The sequence below is a fragment of the Theobroma cacao genome, chromosome 8, assembly GCF_000208745.1.
Source record: "Theobroma cacao cultivar B97-61/B2 chromosome 8, Criollo_cocoa_genome_V2, whole genome shotgun sequence".
Taxonomy (NCBI): Eukaryota; Viridiplantae; Streptophyta; class Magnoliopsida; order Malvales; family Malvaceae; genus Theobroma; species Theobroma cacao.
The window spans coordinates 3,533,190-3,556,312 of NC_030857.1; the positions used below are offsets into that span (position 1 = coordinate 3,533,190).

At 37.2% G+C, this 23,123-nt stretch overlaps 6 protein-coding genes across 7 annotated transcripts in view; 1 reads left to right on the forward strand and 5 right to left on the reverse strand.

Annotated features, from left to right (window-relative positions):
• The window catches only part of LOC18591835 (alpha-glucan water dikinase 2), a 12,243-nt gene extending 9,358 nt beyond the window's left edge, over positions 1-2,885 (reverse strand). Inside the window, exons 1-8 of the mRNA XM_018126084.1 lie at positions 2,551-2,885; positions 2,347-2,456; positions 2,170-2,248; positions 1,961-2,052; positions 1,722-1,875; positions 717-1,034; positions 341-451; positions 107-205 (exon numbers count right to left, since the gene is read on the reverse strand). Coding sequence (XP_017981573.1) covers positions 107-205; positions 341-451; positions 717-1,034; positions 1,722-1,875; positions 1,961-2,052; positions 2,170-2,248; positions 2,347-2,456; positions 2,551-2,622 — 1,035 coding nt within the window. The 5' untranslated portion in view covers positions 2,623-2,885. The remainder of the gene's footprint in view (positions 1-106; positions 206-340; positions 452-716; positions 1,035-1,721; positions 1,876-1,960; positions 2,053-2,169; positions 2,249-2,346; positions 2,457-2,550) is intronic.
• LOC18591836 (transcription initiation factor IIA subunit 2) lies at positions 3,574-6,034 on the reverse strand. Of its 2 annotated transcripts, none has more exons than XM_007018224.2 (4): positions 5,898-6,034; positions 5,644-5,784; positions 5,510-5,560; positions 3,574-4,046 (listed from the first exon to the last, which is right to left on the reverse strand). In XM_007018224.2, exons 2-4 carry the CDS (start codon positions 5,770-5,772, stop codon positions 3,906-3,908), a joined length of 321 nt encoding a protein of 106 aa, XP_007018286.1. In that variant the 5' UTR covers positions 5,773-5,784; positions 5,898-6,034; the 3' UTR covers positions 3,574-3,905. The 2 variants fall into 2 exon arrangements, with proteins under 2 accessions (XP_007018286.1, XP_007018287.1); XM_007018225.2 differs by having other exon boundaries at positions 5,881-6,026.
• LOC18591837 lies at positions 6,757-7,197 on the forward strand. Its single transcript, XM_018125474.1, has 2 exons — positions 6,757-6,936; positions 7,021-7,197. The coding sequence occupies exons 1-2, from the start codon at positions 6,850-6,852 to the stop codon at positions 7,144-7,146; spliced, it is 213 nt and encodes a 70-aa protein (XP_017980963.1). The 5' UTR covers positions 6,757-6,849; the 3' UTR covers positions 7,147-7,197.
• Positions 7,262-10,572, reverse strand: LOC18591838 (probable rhamnogalacturonate lyase B). The gene is made up of 13 exons (XM_018126086.1): positions 10,457-10,572; positions 10,231-10,290; positions 10,008-10,127; positions 9,799-9,918; positions 9,459-9,600; positions 9,168-9,338; positions 8,941-9,096; positions 8,756-8,862; positions 8,553-8,643; positions 8,317-8,458; positions 8,076-8,232; positions 7,853-7,969; positions 7,262-7,744 (listed from the first exon to the last, which is right to left on the reverse strand). The coding sequence occupies exons 1-13, from the start codon at positions 10,570-10,572 to the stop codon at positions 7,360-7,362; spliced, it is 1,884 nt and encodes a 627-aa protein (XP_017981575.1). The 3' UTR covers positions 7,262-7,359.
• LOC18591839 (probable rhamnogalacturonate lyase B) lies at positions 12,349-16,779 on the reverse strand. The gene is made up of 15 exons (XM_007018228.2): positions 16,699-16,779; positions 16,293-16,414; positions 16,122-16,181; positions 15,911-16,030; positions 15,687-15,806; positions 15,301-15,442; positions 14,958-15,128; positions 14,574-14,729; positions 14,392-14,498; positions 14,119-14,209; positions 13,732-13,873; positions 13,459-13,615; positions 13,211-13,327; positions 12,900-13,026; positions 12,349-12,790 (listed from the first exon to the last, which is right to left on the reverse strand). The coding sequence occupies exons 1-15, from the start codon at positions 16,738-16,740 to the stop codon at positions 12,536-12,538; spliced, it is 1,929 nt and encodes a 642-aa protein (XP_007018290.2). The 5' UTR covers positions 16,741-16,779; the 3' UTR covers positions 12,349-12,535.
• LOC18591840 (probable rhamnogalacturonate lyase B) lies at positions 17,485-22,068 on the reverse strand. Its single transcript, XM_018125999.1, has 15 exons — positions 21,886-22,068; positions 21,637-21,758; positions 21,148-21,207; positions 20,912-21,031; positions 20,680-20,799; positions 20,308-20,449; positions 20,008-20,184; positions 19,655-19,810; positions 19,455-19,561; positions 19,219-19,309; positions 18,987-19,128; positions 18,719-18,875; positions 18,376-18,492; positions 18,116-18,242; positions 17,485-17,978 (listed from the first exon to the last, which is right to left on the reverse strand). The coding sequence occupies exons 1-15, from the start codon at positions 21,925-21,927 to the stop codon at positions 17,721-17,723; spliced, it is 1,938 nt and encodes a 645-aa protein (XP_017981488.1). The 5' UTR covers positions 21,928-22,068; the 3' UTR covers positions 17,485-17,720.

The following is a 23,123-nucleotide window of genomic DNA, read 5'->3' on the forward strand; positions in this document are numbered from 1 at the left end:
GGGGGGGGGGGGGGGGGGGGGGGGGGGGTGTTTAATCAATACAACATGTTAGTATATAACAAAATGAGGCAAAAGTACTCATGAAAAACTACTTTTTACAAAATACCTGAAAGGATCCTTCTTTAGTTGATATATCTATAAAATAAGTTTGACATGCTCCAACAACCATTTTTGACTTTTCAGGCAACATATCTGATGGAGGAGCCTGGAATCAGTGATGAAAGCAGGCAGCGAGTTGAAGTAAGATTCTAAAAGCAGACAATAGCTAGAAAATTCCAGTGTCAGTGCACTCTATTTATAATAATAAATCTCCTACTAAATGAAGGACCGAGTCTCTTACCAACCATTCACCAGCTGATGATTTTGACACTCCCCAGTGAAGAACTGCAGTGCCTTTCACATTCGAAGCAACCAATATGTGATAATCACCAGTTACAACTTTAGAAAGAACCTGAAAAACAAAGATAATGAAAAACCAAATAGCAAATATGAGTTCTTGTTTCAGAGATATTAGAAGTTGATCTTATTTCTATAGATGTGTATTAGGTATCAATTCAATAATCATTGACTAACAGAATATGAGATGACCGGCTAATCGGTAAAGCAAAATCCCTTTCTGAATTAAATAAATAAAGTGGATTCAAACCATGGCGATGTCCATCACCATTTTTACTCTCATCCAACAAACTGAAAATTATTATCGCAATAAGACTAACCACTATTTCATTGTTGCCAACACAAAAATTCTGCTGTGAGACCACATTATTTCCTCCAATTGATTTCTCCACAAGATTTGTCAAAGATGATGAAGGCTGACCAGTCCTGTTCTTTTTCCCCTTAGAGCACTTTTGCAACCACTTCTCAACATCATGTCTTCTATGATAAGATGATGGTGTTTCACACCTTGATGGCTCTACACCACCCTGGGCTTTTGTTTTTGTACTTGCATTCATATAGCCATACTGTAACTCATTCAAGGATATTCCCTTGGACAGCTGATGTTGGAGCTCTGTTATAGCATCTGCATAATCTTGCTGCACCAATGCGCTCACTGTTATATATAAATACCTAGATTGGCAACATCTGATAATGATATTACGTGGTTGATGTTGCAATAGCACCAACGACATATCTGAGCTACACTATTTTCAAGCATAGGCCTTTTAAGTTAAAAGCAGACAGTTGAGAGAGCAAAGGAGGACAAGAAACATCGTAATATACAGAAGAGAAATGAAATGATAACAAACACATACTACTGAGAAAATTTCCACAGGCAATACTTAGGTAGAAAACAAAATATCTTCAGAAATTGAAAAGTTTCAAGTTTTAATCTGAATCAGTACAAAACAAATTTACTATTCTAAAGATACACTACACTTTTATTTTGCATTGTGATATCAAAATTTTCAGAAAAGTCATACTAAGCTGATGATAACATAAACAGCAGAGAGAATCTCAGATTACGCAGACATTAAACGTTTTATTGGGTAGAGGAACTTTTTGGAAAATCAGAACATGCATGCATAAGGTTCCACTAGTTTTTCAATAACTTTAAAATGTTTATGAATTTCCTTTGAACCTAAATTTAATTACCACAAAGGAAAGGGAAGTTAGATAGCAGAGAACATTTAGTGAATCCAACTTGAAGAAATTCAAAACAGTGCATTAATTCATACTTAAGGTAATTGAGAATATAATCCAATTTTTTGGACCATAACCACCTTTTGCTGTTCTGTAGAGCTTTGGGGTCTGCCTCGGCTTTCCCAAATTAGATATGCCTTTCGATCTATTAGATCTTTTGGTATAGATGGAAAAGAAGCACTTGCATCATGTTCAGGAATCTCTACACGGAAATTCCCATGATTTAGTTTCAACCTGGAAAGCAAAGTTAGATAAGAATTTCAAACATCTCAAAAACCACAGCCAAAAAAAAGGGGGATGGCCCAAAGGAAATACTGACCATCTGTCATGGCTGCCATCCTTCAACACAAATTCAATAGCATGTATCTTAGGGTCTCGCAACTCAATATTGACAACATATGTCTCTCCATTCTGCAGTTTAAATCAGACATTTCATCAAATTAAAATTAGTAATTAATTCTTATTTGCTTCTGAGAACAATAACATCCAAATAAACTACAGAGCATGAAGGTCAAAATAAAATTACACCTTCACAAATGGTGTCTGCATTGCACCTTGCTTATAACATTTTGCCCCTGAAGAATGTTCACTAGGGATATACCAGTTCCTGCAGGAGGATATGATTCTCAAGAGATTGTTGATAAGCAAAAAAAACCAAGTAAATAGAATTGATATTTTATAAAAGGTTTTCAGCGCTGGCCTTACAAATTCCCATGGTAAACAAAACCCCAGTGAAGAAACCAAGTTCTTGTGCAGTTTTTGAGCTGAAGTTCAACTCTTGCATTGCACCTACTCGAACGTCCAGAGACATTAATCTTCACAAAAGGCAAAAGATCAAAAGAACAATTATTTTAGGAGAACAATTTCCATCAATGGTAATAAACTCCATTCAAAAGGGAAAGTTAAAACCTGAAGTTGCATCCCATCAATAAGCTGAAAATGAAGAACTCGAGGAACCTGTACATTACTGGAGGTCGCCATAGCAATTGTTCACAAACACAGTGAAACCTAATCGTTTTGCAAGACCATGTTTGATGGACAAACACCTTATTTATAAGCAATAAACTCTCTTTTGTCCAATCATAGTTACATAAAATGCTGGAGTATCTTTAAAAGTGAAAATGTGATGATTGATATTCTTGAAGGGAATATTGAATTACCATCACTAATAAATCTTCAAACATGATTCCATGGTCCATGGACCATACTTGATTTGGAGCCGAAGTTCACATTAAAGTAATTCATTTCTTCTGACAACTGCCATTCAGATGATATATATATATATATATATTTAAGTACTGCCAGAAGGGGATCGCTTTCAAAGTTCAGACTTTTTGTTGATTGGAATCCATTTGCTTTACTACTGTCTCAAATGAACATAGGACACCGATTTAGCTCTTTTGAAGAATATTTAGTTTCCCCTTTTTCCCTCTTCGTCCTTCACTTGATTTTCTTTCAATGGAAGATAGACAACAAGGGCAGCCGAGGTAAGGTTTTCTTACTGGAATAGGAAGAGGAGCTGGAACTCCATGAAGAAAAGGGAACTTGGGGAAAAGATGGAAGAGAATCAGATGCTTGGAGCCTGGGTTAGAGCCACGCTTTAAATTCCCAAAGCAAAAGCGCAGTGTGATGCTGATATAGATTCCCACTGGAAGAAAGTGCGGATTCTGAAATCATTGCCTGTATTGATGATAGAAACAGCAAGCAGAGAGAATGGGCAGATGACGGCTTTTCATAAAAGCAAAGGAGATAACATCGGGGCTGGCGTTTTGCAAACTCTTGTTCAGTTCAGCACCTATTTCTCGTCTAACGAGGAAATTTTTGTTCAAAATTGAGCTTTAACTAGTAAATGGTTTCATGATGGAATAATAAACTAGAACACCCAGGAAAAATGTTAATGTGGGATCTCAAGCTGAACTTGCCCGACAAATGTACAGAATGACTAGAAGAGGAAAAATCAATTCAATCAAAAGGGAAGATCAAACAGGCAACTCATTACATGAATATACTAATAAGACCGCCATATCCTATTCAAGCTGGTGAAATAGGTTGACAGGGAACAGAAACCATTCTTGTCATAAGTACAGAGGTTCCATCTTTTTGTCCTAAAATTTTCACCGTTGTCCATTATGTTATCAGAAAGAAAAACAAAATGAAGTACCAAGAAAAATTCATCCAATAAAGGTTGATGGCTTTACAACATATGTTCAATCTCCGTCAACCATCCCCTTCCACCATCATCAGACACAACACTGATTGACATTTCATTGTGAGAGCAGCTTTGAATCACATGCTACTATTTTCACCCGACCAACAGTCTCAGAAGCATCCTCGTACTTAAACACAGCATCCTGTAAGATGAAGGTCCACACATTGTCGCAGAATCTATAAGTGTGCAGATGTCCCTGTAGCACATACAAGACTGGATCAGTGTTCAAATGGGAATATCACCGCAGGTTTGCATTGCAATGCCAGCACAATGTATGTAGATTTGAACATTTTTCAATAAAAATATAGAAGCCCTCAAATCAAAAATTTATAAATGATAAATGGCCAAAACAAGCAGCAGGAAACAGCTAAAGATTTAGTAGTAGAAGTTCAGTTACATAAATTAGAAAGCCAAGTAAATTTGACCAAAATGGAAATACCAAGAAAATGATGCTTAATGCATAACAGAAAGAGGTATTACATAATTATGAATATGATAAAAAAAGAACTTCATCAAAGAAGCAAGCTTTTCACAGATCTATTATTTCAAGCCTTCTGTATGGCGTGAGGTTATTTCTGAGCCAGCAAGAGTAAATGGAATTGGCAAAAAACAAATATTCCTAATTTATTTCACTGGTTAATCTCAGCCACAAACAAAAATTGCAGCATGTGCTGTCAAAGAACATCAATTACACCTGAAATGTCCTATACACTCTCTAAATCATATGTATCTCACGGTAAGAGCAGGAAAAACAATATCTGAGTCAAGAAAGTCATAGGAAATGACCAAACTTCCATAGTCAACAAAAGTTGGGGAAAAAAAAAGAGAGAAGGCCTAGCTTAATATCTAGATGTTTGCACAAGGTAAAGAAAATTGGACTTTACACATGATCTCTTCCATCTCTAGCAAGTATATTAAAATTAAAATAACCCAAAATTAGTGCATAACAAGTGAGGCTGTGAAAATAGAATTGACATGTTTACTCTGCACTCCTAACCACCAACAGTGGTCCAAGAGAACATTTTGACAACAAGAGGTAACTATGGCCTGTGGTTTAACAATTAACTCTTCATAAAAGTCAAAAAGAAGTTAAACATAATTAACCATTCTCCATTCAAAATTCTTAAAAATAATCCAAACTGTGCTAAAAACACTTTCTAGGCATGGTTTAACACAAAAGATTCACATGCTGTGTGTGCTAGTTCTCCCTTCTTATAAGTGCAATTCATTATTGAAACATAATAGTAAACAATCGCTACAATCAGATACCATATATATGAAATTCTTTTACCTTAATGTACCACAATCAACACCAGTCATGCATGGTCATAATTTATCTTTCTTAAAAGGATGGGAAGATCAAGGGACCGTATCAAACTAATCTCAGCTTCACTTATAACACCGCACTTATTAATACTAAGCATTCCATAAAACAAAATATATCACCGTGGTTATTCATAGAAATAGCAGATCACCAACATAACTCACCGTCAATTTACCCAATCAATCAACAGAGTAACACCCACAAGAGACAAAAAAAGAAGAAAAAAAAGAGAATTATACAATATATTAGCACCTTAAACAACAAAAAGATAAAGAAAAAATTTTCTGTTCTCTTTTTTCTTAAAAAAAACCCTTTTTTTGACAAAAAAAGTATACCTTAATGGCAACCTTGCTCTTCACTTGACTTTCCAGGGCTTCAGTCATAGACTAACAAAAACAAAAAACTAAATTAATGAATAAATAAATTCACAAAAAAGAATCAGAAAAGCGGAACCAGGTGTTAATAGTACCTTATCGAACTGGACGAGAACCTGAATAGCGAGCTCAGGGCTGAGAGTACCGTTTGAAACCATCTCGTCTAAAGTTTCCGTCAAGCACATGCCGATCGTTGACCTCCGGTAAAGCTCAAACGTCGCCATTGTTCACACGATCTGCAAAAAAAAATTGTAAATCTAGAATCTTGATGTTGAAATTACAAAAAAATTAAGGAAATGAAAGCAAGAAAAAAGTTAAATTAGGAGTTGAACTTGAAGGAAGAATTTACGAAATCTGAAGGCGACGCTGAGAGGGATCGTGAATGTTTGGAAATGGTAGAGCTTTGAAGATGCAAGGAGTTTAACGTTCGGTTTTGTGAAAGGGGAGAAATTTTTTTTTGGGCGGAGAGGATTTGGGGCTTTTTATACCCTAGATTTTGTAGATGGGGGTATATATAGGAGCCACAGTTTTGGATATATAGAATGACTATTTTGCCCCTCCATTCTTTAACCGTACGAAGAGCCAGTTGATTGGTTTGGGTCCGGGCCTCCTGCTGTGACGGATCTGACCCAAATGACGGCCCATAAACTTATCCATATTGAGAATTTCTTTCTTTCTTTTTTTAAATGAGATAAATAATGGAATTTTCAAATGTAATTGAAGATTAAAATTGTTTGAACAATTTATTTTAATCCATTTTTAATTTCGTAAGATAGTTTGTTAATTATTTGACGATTCTTCTTGTAGTTTCTATTAAAACTTAAGATATTTTAATAGTGAGGCGTCTCATCTAAACTTATATTATTTCATGGACAAAACTGAAATAAGGCTTTGAGCTTTCTTAAAGAGTAATATGAAATACGGTTATTAATTATTTTTTTCACATAGAAGAAACTGCATTAGTATAGTAATTTTTTTTAATCAATAAGTTAGTTTTCCATGAAAGAATGGCATTGGGCGGGTTCTCTATATGGAACTCTGATTGTTGAAAGGGTATCGTCAGGGTTTAAGCCCATCTTGTCTCGGACTTGTAACCGCCCACATAAACTAAACGTGGCGTGGTTCAAAGCTACCACGTATAGGAACGACGTGTAAAAAACTCTCCATTTCTTTGCACATGCCGTTCTCAAAAACAGTTTGCTTAAGAAGTTGCCATGGAGGAGATAAAGTAGTCACCACTCCTAAACACTTCGACGACCACCGCTACCGCCGCCGCCAATAGAGAGCAAAAAACGTCTGTTATGTCTAGAACCAAGAAGGATTGCTTAGCTTTTGCACTTTCTTTGCAAGAGGGTTGTCGATATGTCAAAGCCATCTTAGTTGGCCAGGTATAAACTAAAAGCCATTTTGAACTACCCTTTCTTGCAACCTTGGTGAATTTAAGCCTTAGATTAACTTGTTTTTGGTGACAGGCAAAAAAGCTGAAAGCAAGAAACGAGAAGGAAGTGATGGCAGCTGAATTACAAGCTCAAAAATGGCAGGTTGAAGCAGCTGATGAGGCTGAGAATGCTAAGGAAAGAATCTACAAATCCATGTAATCAAAATACATTAGTCTACATTAATTAACGTGTTGCCTTCTTTTCATACAACTACAAATTTTTGCCTTTTTTTTTGTCAACCTGTTACCTGTTATGTAACAACGGCTAGAGTAAATACAGTAAAACATATATACGGAGGACCCCTTCATTTATTTGAACACAGCTTGATACATTGATGTGGTATTAGACATTATTTTCATATTAATTAAAAGTTCAAAGTTTGTTGGTGGAATTGTTAGAAGGTGGGGCTTCTAAACGAATATAATCATACATGAGCCCCTGTAAAGCGCTGCTACACATTGGCTGTGTCAAGAAAATGGTATTTTCTCCTTCAATAAGCAGAGCACCCTTCACATCTATGCTATAGAGCCGGTATAGTCCATGAATTCCATGCCTTGCAATGGTGTTGTCATGCCCAATTACTCCAGTTGTAAACACAGGAGGATTTGCGTCTGGGTTATTGATCCTGACTTGTAATTCTGCAACATGTGCGGTTGCTAGAGCTAATCGAAGTTTATAGGTTCCAGTTTGATCTACGTTATCAAGTTTGAACTTGATTTGCCATGCTGTTCCTTTATACTTATCATCATCTTTCTTCCTGAAATGACACAATTTCGTCTTCTTTAGCATCACTTGCTATCAATCAGAACTCAATGTTTTAAAGACATGAATAAAAATAGAAAACTATTTATAAGTAGGAGAAAACCTGGTAACTTGAGCAAAGAACCAGTCAGTTCTGTAGTCACTAACACCAACGGTGTAAACAACATCTCCATTAGGGTATAGATCTGCGTATCTTTCCCACAATCCGTATTGCCTAAACCTGATAAAAGAAAATGATCGAGATTTCACGAGTCCTCTACCTTCTTCGTCTTGAAGTTATACAATAATCTGTTCTCTTGATTAAATTCGCAGCACAGAGAACTAACCGGTCAGGGTGGTTCACATATAGTTTGTTGCTATACTTTGGATCAGGATCTGGAACATAGAATTCTGCAGCAGTTCTATCGGGGATGCCGATTTCCCACAGTGTGCGCCCATCTCTTGGAGGTTCATAGACAAGGTCACCCATGTCAAGATCACAACCTGCTTGGTGGAATGAGATTTGTTTCATCGGATCAGGAAATGTTAGTATTGGATGTTAAAAGAAGAGATAAAAGAATTTGATACCTGGAGTTATGGTAACGATGGCACTTTTTTTGTAATCCCCTATGAAACCTGGGACCCAAGCATAGAGATTATAGTCACCAGTCCGTACATCGCTGATCAAGAAATAGCCATCTGCGTCTGCCCTGGTCCAGAATTGGTAACCCTGATATACGTAGTTCGAATTGGGTTTTCAATTTTGTTGATTCAGATTTAGAATAGTGCTCTGGAGAACAAGGAAATAAAAGCCAAAAAGTTACCTTGCTTTCTGTTTGCCATGAACCGGCATCCCCTGGTGGTGCCAATCCCACATAAGCACCGTTTGCTGATATATAGTCGTCGCTGACATGCCTAAACAGGTTAAACTATGCAAGTTGATCAAAACGTACCTTGACTGACTGAAGAATCAATAAAAAAGAGGAACCAAGCAGGGAAAAGAGGCCAAAAAACAAGAGAGTACTACCTGTCACTGACTTGTAATCGACCACTAACACAACCTCGCTGCTCCGACTTCGGAAAATCCTCTGAAGCTGGGAAGTTGTACGGCCAACACTGGACTTCAGTCAACATCTGAAATCAAATTTGTATTACCTTAGTTATTTTCCCGTTTATTATGCAGTAAAGGAAGTGTGGCTTGTGGTTTCTAACCTGTTCTTTAGCATCTTCCCATAGCCAAAGCGGATCATCGTTATCAATCAAAGTATTGAGATAAATGAAAACGGGGCCAAAGACTTTCTTCCATGGTTCTCCACGTTGAAACTTCAGCACCATATCCTCTCCCACGTAGTGAGCACTAAGAAACATCTAAATGTAGCATTTTGGTTAAACATCATACAGTTTACTTCTAATTGCTTTTTGGGTCTTGAACTACTTACAGCTAAATTTGTAGGACCAACATGAGAAGTAAGGTTTTGTTTCATTGGTCCGCCAGATCGGAACTCATTGCTTGGCGTGATTTGCCACCACCCCACTGGTGGATTGGAGCATATCCATCCATGGACGTAAAGATCTTTGTTCTCACAGGAGTACTGATACTTGTCATCTACCTACACATCGGGTAACTCCAAAGGTCTTTGTAGTTTAAACAACATAATTTAAATTCAACAGGACCTTGTTTGTTCATGAAACAAATAGGAAGCCTATAGGGAAAAGCTAAAAGGGTGTACCTCTCCTTTGAACTCCGGCTCCACGGGATGAACAAGTAGGGCAGCTTCAGGGTAAGCGAGGGGTCTACTTCTTCTTGGAGACCGGTCCTCTGGTAGGGGCATGCGCCTTTGCCTGTTATCCGCTACTGCCATGTAGCGAAACCTGCAAAGTGACATGACAATTTCTATAAAAATTCAAGCCCATCAAACAGAATTACGAAGCCTGCACTTGAAGTACCCCCAACCAAGACTAACTTTCAAATAATTTCTCCAGGAAAATAAGAATGTCTCCAGGCAGGTTATGTCTTAAGAGTCCATGAACAAGGAAAATTCAATTAAACAAAGAGGAAATTCTGCATACTTGTCCTTTCTAAGCTTGAACACGATCCTGGTTTGTGGCAGGTTGAAACCAGGCCACTCTTTCAAGTGCTCAAAGATGGCGTAGGAGTAGAAGCCCGAGGATCCGCGAAGCACTATGAACCTGATCAAAGTTTTATCGGCAGTAAAACTTGTGTCTCAGTTGAGCTAAATATGTATTAAAGATAGAAGTGAGTCGCTGCATGTGCATGCCTTTTGTCTATATTTAGAGGGACGTGCTTGCCCTCTAAAGAAGAACTCCATGCTCTTGTGAATGAGATTTCCACTTGTTCCTCATTTTCTACGATCACTCTGAATTTCGATCCTTTTATTCTGCATATTAATTGGTTTCTTAGATACTAGTACAAGTACAAAAATTGATTACAGTAGTATATCATAAGAAGGAAGCAAAAAGCGGGCATATTTCTTTCAATACACATAAGAGGTCCCTGCTGTTCCTGCTGTTCCTTCGTCACTCCACACAAGGTCCCAGTACCTGCATATATGAATTACTTCCAATTAAAAAAAAAAATTCAGGGAAGAAAAAGATGATAAAACAAAATAGAGGCAATTTCTTTTAACCCAAGAAAGAATGTCGACCATAGACGAACTACAGTATATAAAATGGATAAATTAAGAATGGAAGTTGCAGTGACATGTACCCTCTATCGGATTCTTCGTTACGAACTTCAAGCAAATTGTCGATGCCTTGATAACTGACTCCGGTGACAATTCCCTCTGGTTTTGATATTGTGACTTGGAGGTTGCCATTATCCATCACCACCTGTGCATGGCATTAACTCTTTTATTTCAAATTTCTCTAACTTGGTCAGTATTTAAACAAATAAAATCGTTGAGAAAGAAATTTTGGTTTACATGATCGTCCTGAATATACAATTGCACCCCTTGAATCGACATGGTAATATTGGCATGAGGCCCTCCAGTTTCCCTGGGACTTATATATTCAATGCATTATTAATCGTCTTGATTAGGGGTTTATATATATATCTAATGAAAATCTTCTTGTTGCCTCAGCAAGCGGAACGTAGACTTCATGGCTTATAAGAATTGATTTTGTATTGCTTTACTTGGATTTGAGAGCAAGCAATTATCTTCTACTTTCTTGTTTGAGAATTCTTTACTCAGTCGCTAACCGCCTCCGGTGCAGAAGATAAAGCCGTGCAAGAGCCGCCACGTGCATTATGCTGCAGTTCACTGAAACATCATGGTTTCTACATCCAGGCATAGATTGCACCATGAAAAGTATTTTGTTGCTTAAAAAACATCTAAAAATTCAATAAAAGCTGTGAGAGATCCTGAGTCAATTAATTAAATTACAGCTCTCTATGCTGAATCAAAATGGCCCTTTATTGAGTTTTTCAGTATAAAATCTCAGAGGAAGACTAAGGAAGGAATATTTTTGGAGAAGAAGAGCACAACAGTAAACAAGCTTTTCTGGAAAATGAAAATTTCCTCTCACAGTTTCAAATTTCATTCCGGTATTTATACAAGGATTTCAAATCAAAGATTAACCGAGCTTAGATCTAGCCTCGGTAAAATAACACTAGAAAATAGGATCTGAAATCTAACAAGAAAATGAACCAGCATCGATTCTTGAGAGAGGTTCAACGGTAACCAAAACAAAAACTTGAAACGGATAACAGACTGCCGGCCAAAACGACAACAAACTCTGTTCTTCAAACTTTAAAGTAAATGAAACGACACAGATGACTGTGGTATAACAGAGATTCAAAAAACTAAACTTATTAAAACGACTTCCTATAGTGCGTTTCAAGCACCTAACACTAACAACCTTCATCCTTCAGCTGAAAGTCCCGATGCGTCTCTGCTTAATCAGATTTCAATCATTCTTCCAAAAGCCTTTACTTACGGAGGCTGAGCTTGCAAAACAAGTTGAAAAAAACGTGCACTTCTCAAGCCAATCAGCTTTAGCTAAAGGATAAAGATTCTTTGGTTCATAATTTGTACCAGAACTCAAACACAAGATGTATTGATGATATGTTTCCCCTAGTCGACTCCATTACTTCAAGTAAAAAAGGGTTTTTCTGTAGTTCTTAGTCCTTTTTGCCAGATGCTGTTTTAAAGTCTTGACATGTATGACTTTGGATTGTCTCTCTTGTAGTTCACTTTTTTTTTCCCGCCATCTTTTCAACACCTAATATAGATTAGGTTGCCCCCTGGAATCAAATTTATCATCATTTGTACTAAATTAGTACGTTCTACCTTTTCTTTCTAGAGCAGACAAACCTCAAAGGTAGACATTTGACTCTGTTACCCTTACATTAATTCAATTGATTAGCCACGCGTTGATGTCTTGGAAAAAACTAAGCTCTTCGGCTAAAGTTGCAGGCCTTGAGCTATGAAGTTTAGTTTCTTGGATGGAATAAATATTTACTTTAATTATATTTGTCATTGGCACAAGGGTGAGAAGAAGCCCAAAAAATTATCTTATTACTATTAGAAGCAAACCCAAATATATCATGCTAGAGTAGAGATCTCAAACCTTTTGGAGGATCCATTAGCCCAACGAGAAATGATCTAGATACATTGATAGCAAAATAGTTATGAAGGTAAATTGATAGCAATCACGGATATCTTAAGCTGGATTTCTCTAGTATAACAGAACAATCACCTCATTAAAAACATAACCATGCGATTTTTGTGAATACAATTTACGAAGTCAACAATCTAAAGGTAGAATTCTGCTATTATATACATATTCAAAGCTTTCTGCTGGAACTAGAAGGGGGACATTCTAGCCTTATATAGTCATACATGATACCCTGAAGTGGATCAGTGTTTATTGCTTGTGTCAGAAAAACGATATTTTCCCCTTCCACAAGCTGAACTCCCGGCACATCTACGTTGTAAAGCCGGTAGAGCCCATGAATTCCATGCCTTGCGATTGTGTTGTCATGCCCAATTTGTCCAGTTGTGAACAGAGGAGGGTCTGCTTTTGGATCATTGATCCGAACCTGTCATATGACATTGAAAATACAGTTCAAATTCAAGTTCCATATAGAGTGACATGAAATGTCCAAGGAACATAGGAAACCATAGTCCAGAATTCATTGTGCTGCATACCTGCAATTCAGCAAGATGTGCAGTTGCTAGGGCCAATCGCAATATATAAGTTCCAGTATGATCTACAATATTGAGCATGAACTTGATTTGCCATGTAGTTCCTTGATATGTACCATCTTCTTTCTTCCTGTAATGCAGCCAAAATAAATTCTAGCTATTAATACTTGGCATGAAGTCCAAAATGTGGCCAGTATAATGGTTTTCATATTTTTTTGTTGGAATGGTTTGGATAGTCATTTTTATGGTATTGAATAAGCTGTTTATATAGTCAAGCTGATTTATCAATGGAAAACGAAGTTGAAGAGCTGAACCTGTTAACTTGAGCAAAGAACCAATCTTTTTCGTAGTCACTATCGCCAACTGTGAAAACCAAGTCTCCATCTGGATATAGATCAGCATATCTTTCCCACAACCCATACTGTCTATACCTGGCCATTACATCAATTTAGATTTCAATTATTCGAAATTCTGGTGAATTGAGTCCATTCAATCAAATATCGGATCGTTTTGAAATCATCCTGATGCAAGTTCAAAGATTGTACCAGCATGATTAACTAACCTGTCAGGATGGTTGACATAAAGTCTGTTAATGTACATAGGGTCAGGGTCAGGGATGTAAAACTCTGCTGCAGAGCGATCAGGTATGCCTATTTCCCATAATGTAGGACCATCTCTTGGAGGCTCAAATATCAGATCACCCACGTCAGTGGTACAACCTGCCGTGCATATCATCGGAGATTAAAAAAGATCATTTTCTATAGAAGAGATAAAATATAATTGACAACAAAAATTCAGTATAATTTCTTATTGTTCATAATTAAGAAATCAAGACCTTCTGTAATGTTAATGACAGCATCATATTTGTAATCTCCGATGAAACCAGGGACCCATGCATAAATATTATATTCACCAGCCCTTATATTCTCGACTGCAAAGTTGCCATCTTCATCTGATCTGGTCCAGAATTGGTAACCCTGTTAAGAATTTGGTGACCCATATTAAGGCTAAACATTTGATATATTGCACTATGTTCCTATAGCTATGCTTAGAAGCTTGTTCATAAGGAATGGGGTCGTTGGTTTAGAAAACTTGACCCCAAGACCTTAAGGTAAATAAACAATTAAGTTCACGGTTAACCACTCATCTCATTACAGTCAGTTAAAAGTAGATCAACATTGACTTAATAATCAATGTAGTACTGAGTAGAGCACTTGATCACCTTGCATTCTCTTTGCCATGATCCGACCTCTCCTGGTGGTGCCAAGCCCACATAAGCACCGTTTGCCGGAATGCAGTCATAGCTAACATACCTGAATAATGATAATTTTCATGGCTTTATGGATTTTTCAACCTACTTTTTTTGAGAACTTGAACAAAGAAGGAAGTAGAAATCATAAAGATAAAAAATTTAGCAATACTTCGGAGGGGATTCCTGTTGGCATTAATACTAGCAAATAATATAAACTAATTACGCACTACAAACAAAAGCAACCTGTCTTGAACTTTTAATCTGCCGCATGCTTTGCCCCGCTGGTCTGATTTTGGAAAATCCTCTGATGCTGGAAAACTGTAGGGCCAGTTCTGGACTTCCATCTGCATCTGGAGACCAATTTATATAAGCTCTTGTCCACCGACACAGAAACAAGGCAGGATTCTATGTTGTTATTATTCTACCTGGTCTTTAGCATCCTCCCAAAGGGAATATACATTGTCCTTATCCCAGAGAGAATTCAGATACAAAAAAACTGGGCCGAAAACCTTTTTCCACGGCTCTCCTGGGTTCAGCTTCAGCACCAAATCCTCTCCGGCATAATGAGCACTAAGAAACATCTGATTTCACCATTTTGAATTTTGAACAAGTTAATACAATCGCATAAATATCATTAAAGACCACAGAATCCAGTCTATGGTGCATCTATAATGTTCATTGACTTGAGACCGAATCCTATTGTCGCAAAGATTGGAGGATTTATGAGATATAGGAGAACTATGTTGCCATGTATATTTCATTAACTAATACTTTACAATCCTTGTAAAGGAGCTAATTGAGTCACTTACTGCAAGAGCATAGGGGCCAACATGGGAGGTCAGGTTCTGTTTGACGGGTCCACCTGACCGGAATTCACTGCTGGGAGTAATTTGCCAGAAACCAATTGGGGGGTTCAAGGATATCCACCCATGAACTTTTAGATCTTTGTTCTCGGATGAGTACTGGTACTTGTCATCCACCTGCTTATCAGTCATGACCCAATATTTTATGTAAGCTAATGAACATCTGTTATGTTAAATGATGTGCGGCTTTTAACTCCCATCGAGTTGTTTTCTCTCAGCTAGTAAATTGTAGTAATCGGATAGGTCAAGTTCTAGACTACACAAAGGGGACTGAAATATATACAAATACCTCTCCTCTGAACTCTGGCTCCACAGGATTGACAAGCAGGACAGCTTCTGGTGTTGCCAGAGGTTGGCCCCTGTCTGGTAACCGGTCATCAGGCAGGGGCATGAATCTTTGCCTGTTGTCTGCTACGGCCATGTAGTGAAATCTGCATGAATAATAAATATTCAATAATTTAGAGGATAAACCATAGGTTTTGCTAACATGTTAAAATAACATCTGTCAAATATCTAAAATTTTATCTAGCCAAAAAGCTAAGCTTATACTTCTGCTTGCTGTTTTTTTAAATAAAGTAAATAATAAAAATAAATAATTAACCGAAAACAAATGAGAAAAATAAAAGCATGAAAACATAATCAAATAACTGAAGAAGATGGAGGCGATCTGTATACTTGTCTTTTCTGAGCTTGAAAACAATTCTGACTTGTGGAAGATTGAATGGAGGCCATTCCCCCAAGTGTTCAAAGATGGCGTAGGAATAGAATCCCGAAGAATTTCGAAGCATTATGAACCTAAAAATCCATCATTGCAACAAAATTGGGTTTGTTTACCTTCCTTGATTAACATTTAACATTTTGTATGAATGGCCTTAAATTATATGGGCGCAAGCACAGACCTTTTGTCTAAATTTAAGGGAACAACGTTGCCCTCAAGAGAGAAATCCCATGTTCTTGTGAATGAGATCTCTACTTGGTCCTCATTTTCTACAACAACCTTAAAACTTGTTCCTTTAAACCTGAATTGCAAGCCATTGCTATCAGTTTAACTTCTGAAATGAAATAGAACTGAAAATGCTATAGTTCATAAAAGAGAGATAGAGGACATACACATCAAATGTTCCTGTTGTTCCTGTACTTCCTGTTTTACTCCAGACTAGATCCCAGTACCTGTCCATCGCATTTGAAATTGAGTTCTAATAAGAATAACGGTTGGAAGGACAAATGAACTCATGGGAGACAGGGATTCTAGGCAGTAGTGTTGATGCTATGTGGTTTTACCCTCTTTCAACTTCCTCATCTTGAACTTCAAGCACATTGTCGATGCCATTATATCGTATCCCAGTGACAATTCCGTCAGGACTCGATATTGTCACTTGGAGTATTCCATTATCCATTACCACCTGCAGCAATGGTTTCGTTTAAAATCTAAACAGAACTTTGTTGTAATTTTTCAAGGATGTTAGCTAAGAACGTCCTGCTCAGTCTATAAGAGATGCTATTTTTGATAGAGTCACCATAAGATTGTACCTTTGACCGATACCGGGCACAATGATCATAGACAAGGTGGTAAAAATAATCCCACAAGTAGTAAGATATAAAAGGTGTTATGGTAGAACATTATTCAAATTTTATAGACTATGCACAACATTATAAAATAACTACCAAAGAAATTAACTAAAATTACATAATGATCTCGAATAAGCAGTTGCACCCCTGGCCATGACATAGTTTGCCTTTCTAATCCCTGGAATTTCTTCAGCTGAGCTATGATATTTCAAAAGTTGACAGAAAAATCCAACTATATATGGGCTAACATTTTGTCATGCTTCATTCAGAAGCCCTCCTGGAACAGTAGCTGGTAAAGGCTTAAAAGGAATGTTTTCCCACCAACTTTCTTTTAACTGGGAAAAGCATTCTTTTCGTTTCCATATTTTTTTTATGATCTCTTTAGGTTGTGGCAATTGCATTGGGTGAGTTTCACCTTGGTTTACTGAACTAGGTATTCATGAAGCATCCTTTAACCTGTTTTGACGTACCCACATTTTGTGTGAGATTGCTTTATGCACAAATATGGATGAGGGTGCCTTGCTTCCACAATTAACCAATCGATTGGCTCGACAAGACTCCTAGCTGGATGAAATTTCAACTTTGGTTGTCTAACATGCCACGCTAAAGTAGAATTGAGTTAATCTTAAATAGTCAAAACATCTTTGGCCAACATGATGCTTGATAAACTTGCCAAGTGAAATGGGATAAAAACACATACTAATATTTAAATGATCATTAGTGCAAAAGTTTAAAAACTTTAAATTGGAAAGAAGAGCTTGTGATGTTATGTACAAATGGTATTAAACCTAACATAAGCCCGATATCCTGATGAACAAGTCAATTAAATAGATTTATGAACAGCCTTCAGTTTTATCAAATCCACATCAACCAAGGCTAATTAAGTAAGGCAAGAAAAAAAGCCTGATTGCAAGTTGGTCTCAATTCAATGTTACTTAAGCACCCTTTAGTTGTGGGTGTCTTCCATCAAAATCCAAGGGATTTTTCTGTTACATATAAAATACAACACAAGTCTACATTGCAAGATTATGGTCTAATCAACTGAAGCAAATACACAGACATTGACAATTTCCTTCACAAAATGTTGTTCTTCTCAATATATTTCCTGGACATCCCAATTAATTTTCAATAAAAGGAAAACTAAGGTCTCTTGTTGGCGTCAGAAGATGGAGGGCCTTCTAGACGAATATAGTCATACATAATTCCCTGGAAAGGGCTAGTGCTTTTTGATTGCGTTAGAAAAATGGTATTATCTCCTTCATGGAGCAGATTTCCTGGAATATCCACATTGTACAGCCAGTAGAGCCCATGAATTCCATGTCTCGCAATTGTGTTGTCCTTGCCAATTTGACCACTCGAAAACAGAGGAGAAATTGCATCAGGATCATTGACCCGTACCTTCAAAAAGGAAAAAAAAAATTTCAATTCAAAAGTGTAAATTAGCATGAATTGTAATCTCCAGGAATCATGAGGTTCAATATTCTAAGTTAACTCCAACAACATCACAAAATGATGAACGATGAAAAATTATATGCCTGAAGTTCAGAAGCATGTGCAGAAGCCAATGCCAATCGCAGTTTGTATGTTCCGCTCTCATCTACACAGTCTAGTTTGAACTTGATTTGCCATGTAGTTCCTTGGTATGTATTATCATCTTTCTTTCTGCAATTCAAAAGAAAGATTGCTTTTATTTTGGCAGTATTCTAAACCTCGAGTGTTTATTGGAAAACCAAGAGCTAGGTGGGGAGGAATACAAGTGATCTAGAAAAAAATATAAGTGTTGAAAAGAACATACCTGGTAACCTGCGCAAAAAACCAGTCTTTTGTATAGTCACTAACGCCAACTGTGTAGACCAAATCTCCATCAGGATATAACTCTGCATATCTTTCCCATAATCCATACTGCCTAAATCTGCCAACAATGGATGATAAAAACAATGACACTGAATTTTAAACCTTAAATGAACAAATCAATTGTATTGGAAAAGCACTGTTAATTTCAATGTGGTGATCTTTTCGATATTTGAGGAATGAATGCCCCAAAAAAAAGATGAAGAAATCAAGAAGCTTCATGATTCTGCTGCTTTAATGCCAAGTACCTCTATAGAATCCTTAAAATCACAGGAAGGGAAGCTAACCTGTCTTGGTGATTAACATATAACTTGTTGATATATACTGGACTAGGATCAGGGACATAGAATTCTGCAGCAGTGCGATCTGGGATTCCTATTTCCCACAATGTAGGGCCATCTCTTGGAGGCTCATATACAAGATCACCCATATAAATATCATAGCCTGCATTTGGTTATCAAAATTCAAAATGTTAATGATCTTTCAATACATTTCATAACAAGAGCTTAGGAGGTTTCTGAAGACAAAAATATACAAAGAACTAAAATAAAAGACCTGCAGTTGGTGTAATGATAACATCGTATCGATAATCTCCAATGAAGCCAGGGACCCATGCGTATAGATTATAGTCTCCGGTCCGAATATTATTAATGCAGAAATAGCCATCTTCATCAGTTTTGGTCCAGAATTGATAACCCTGCAATGAAAAAATTCTGATTATTTCATAGCTCCCCTCAATTGAGAATGCAGGGTGATCATGTCATGCTACGTGTGAAATTAAAATTACCTTGACTTCTCTTTGCCAAGATCCAACATCTCCTGGAGGTGCTAAGCCCACATAAGCACCATTGGCAGGTATGTTGTCATCGTGAACATATCTAGATCAAATTGAAGAAAAAAACACAACGTGATGGCCTTCAATTTCTGACCAAATTATCAGGGGAGCAAACAAGAAAAATGTATGTTCATGCTAATGATTCAAAACTACAGCTTTGTTCAGGAAGGCTGGATCAGGTAAATTACCTATCTTTCACTAATAATCTACCACTGACATTGCCCCTTTGATCAGACTGTGGAAAGTCTTCAGAAACAGGGAAACTGTAAGGCCAGCCTTGTACTTCTATTGTCATCTAAAGAAGAACTTTTTGTTTTAGCCACTTAAAGTAGTAAATAGATAACTGTTTAACTTGGAAGATGAAATTAGAGTATCTTTAATGCTGAACCTGTTCTTTAGCATCCTCCCAAAGTGAAAGTGGGTCACCTCCATTGGACAAAGAATTAAGGTAAATAAAAATAGGGCCAAAAACTTTCTTCCAGGGCTCATTAGTTCCAAATTTCAATAACAAATCCTCTCCTGAATAATGAACGCTGTGCATAACCTGATCAATTGGTCGTAGGATTGTAATCAAAGTCAATACTAGTGCTTTTTTTGCCGTAAAAGAAGAAGTTAGATAAAAGTATCGAACTATGACATAGTTTCCTAAGTTTCCTTTGAAAAGGTCCTTGTTTTTACCTACCAGTTTATCTAGAAGAGGGAAAAAATTGAAAAAGAGAAGAAAGAGAAAGAAACGTTTACAGCAAGGGTGGTGGGGCCGACATGTGAGGTAAGGTTTTGCTTGAGGGGGCCAGCAGATCGAAACTCATCGCTGGGTGTTATTTGCCAGAACCCCACGGGGACGGGGGGGTCAGTGCAAATCCAACCATGGACCCTGTTGTCCTTGTTCTCACATGAGTATTGGTACTTGTCATCTACCTGCACAGGTTGTCAACGGTTGAAAAGAACCAAACCACACCCAAAAAGAGAAGGAATAAGGACACATTATTGAAAATAAAGTATCCTGATCAATTATATTTTACTTAGAAATTTAGAAACAACCTCTCCTCTAAACTCCGGTTCCAGTGGATCAACGAGTAGGACTGCCTCGGGATAGGCCAGGGTTTGGCTTCTGTATGGTAACCGGTCATCAGGCAGGGGCATGCATCTTTGCCTGTTGTCTGCCATAGCCATGTAATGAAACCTGTGTCTCGAAATTGCCAATGCTTGTGAGTTATTTTACAATTTTTTTTTGTAATTGACTTTTTCATTCAGTTTGCAATTCTGCTCTAATGATTTGTCTCTAGTGAAGCAAGAAGTCCTTTTAGGTAAAAGCAGGTAGAGGCTGAACCGGCATTTTCTCCCAAATCAGTTTTATATTTACTCCATAAAAGGAAGTGTGGCAATAAAATAAGATGGGGAAACTGTGCCTACTTGTCTTTCCTGAGCTTGAATGCGACCCTGAGCCTGTCAAGGATGAAAGCAGGCCATTCCTCCAAGTGCTCGTAAATTGCATAGGTATAGAATCCTGAGGAATTACGAAGCATTACAAACCTGAAAAAGATACTCAAAAGTTTTTGCTTTTGTTATAATCTCCCCTATCATCATGTAACTGAAATCACATTCAGAAATAGCAAGCTCTGGATATAATTAACAGATTGAGTACCTCTTGTCAATATTCAAGGGAACGACTCTGCCTTCAAGGGAAGAATCCCACATTCTAGTAAATGAGAGCTCCACCTGCTCCTCATTTTCCACTATTACATTAAAGCTTGTTGCTTCAATCCTGCTTAGCAATCATTTCGTGGCTCAACCAAACAAAAAAAGAATGAAATCTAAAATAGGAAAACTTAGCTTTGAAGGGACAACAATGCCTTTCGTGGGAGAGACTTTGAGACATACCTGTCAAATTTACCCTTTGTTCCTTTCCTTCCTGCTAGATTCCAGACAAGGTCCCAATACCTTTAAGATTCCATAGGGAAATCAAATCAACATCTAGTTACTCAATCACAAAACCAATCCCACGTACAAATCCAAAAAACTTTCCCATAACGTTGAAAAGAAGTGAATAAAGAAATAAAATTGATAAAACTAAATGCTGATTTTGTATGTGTTTGAAAAATCTCCTTCCATGTTGATGCCAAAACTGAACCTGAGTTTGCAACCTCATTTTCTCAAGATCTCTGCAGATTATTACTGTTCATAACTACCCTTTAGGCAGTTCATGGCTGAAGAACATGTATTTTATGCAATAGTTTTTTACCACTTCATTTCCCTAAATAGAAGAATTTGGGGGATATAGATGTCAGACGCTTTTGATTTTGGTTTGTTTTCTCCCCTGCACCAAAAAGAGAGGAAAAATAAAAGAAAAAGAGCAGAGGAATTGTGTACCCTCTATCAGTTTCATCGTTTTCAACAGCAAGCAAATTGTCGATGCCATTATATTGCAAACCGGTAACAATCCCACCCGGGTTTGATATTGTCACCTGCAGTATGTCATTATCCATCACCACCTGCACATGACATATTAAACTCTAAATGAACTGGAGGAAGAAGCCGGAACTTGGTCTAAAATTCTGAAACAGGACAAAAAGAAACCAAAAATGAAACTGCAAAACAGTAAGAAACAAAAGTTCTTACATATTTATCTTGGACATCTAACTGCACTCCCCGAGATGACATGGTCAAGCCCTGCTGCCTTGCCAATGGCAATCACCAGCGACGACCAGGAACCGGTAAGCTTAGTGGAAATATGTCAATAAGGTGAATTATGGCAAGACAAGAAAAAAGTTTGTCAAACACGTGACTTACATGATTTAGAAGAATAGGGAGGTCTGTGCAGTAGGGGTATATAATGGAGAATGTAGACACGTGAAGAGTATTTACATCATAATGACTAAAGCTTCCGCTTTAGGAGCTGAAATAATAAGGTTTCTTAACTATTTCTTTTGTAGTCTCTTTACTTTGCCGTCACCGCTAGTTTGGTGCATGAATCCTTCACAAAAAGGTGTGCAAAAGGTCAAAGGACACCAATGGCTTGAACGGTTGGTGTTGAACTGTTGAATTCTGATTGCATGTCAAAGGCTCAAATCCAAGTTTTCAAGCAGACCAAGAATCTGTGAGCCAATGGTGCGTTAAGTTTTCAAAGTTCAATTTTTAAAAGAATTTCCCGTTTTCTTTTATAGGAGCAATCTTTCCATGGACCCTTCAAAATGGAGCAATAGGACAAGCATAGGTCACATGTAAGCAGATTTATGGGGTCAAGCCTTTTGCATGTGGAATTGAAATACAGACTTAAATTCCAAGTTATTTTAAATTTTTAACTAAAAAAGAATCCAAGTTATAGATTCACTGGCTGAATGTTAGATATGGACAAGGAAATACCAGCATTCTTTGCCTTAACAGTCCAACTTTATGGCTCTGTGAATAAATGAAAGTAAATTTCATTTACAATAGTTGCCTTGTCTCTGGTTTCATTTCCACTTTGATCAATATTTTCCATGTTGAATGTTCTTCTCCATTTCTAACACCTCGATCTGAGAGAATAAAACCTTCTCAATAAAAAGTACGAGAGAAATTCTCCAGTATCAATTTATCTTGTAATTTAAAACTTTTTTGAGATTTAATTGAAATGAAATTTCTTTTATGACCGTCAATAACTATTAGCCGATTGTTAAATAGAACTAACAAAAGAAGCTACTTGAAGTTACAAGTGGGATACCCGGCTTAAATTAAATGAAGATAGGCTATTTTGGTAACTGATGAGCATCTGGGTCAGTCAATGAAAAGAATTTAATTATCGTTGATAAAAATAAAAAGATATTTATTATGGAAAGTTGGGTTCCTTTGCAGGTTGCCCCGCTGCGGTGGAAAGCCAA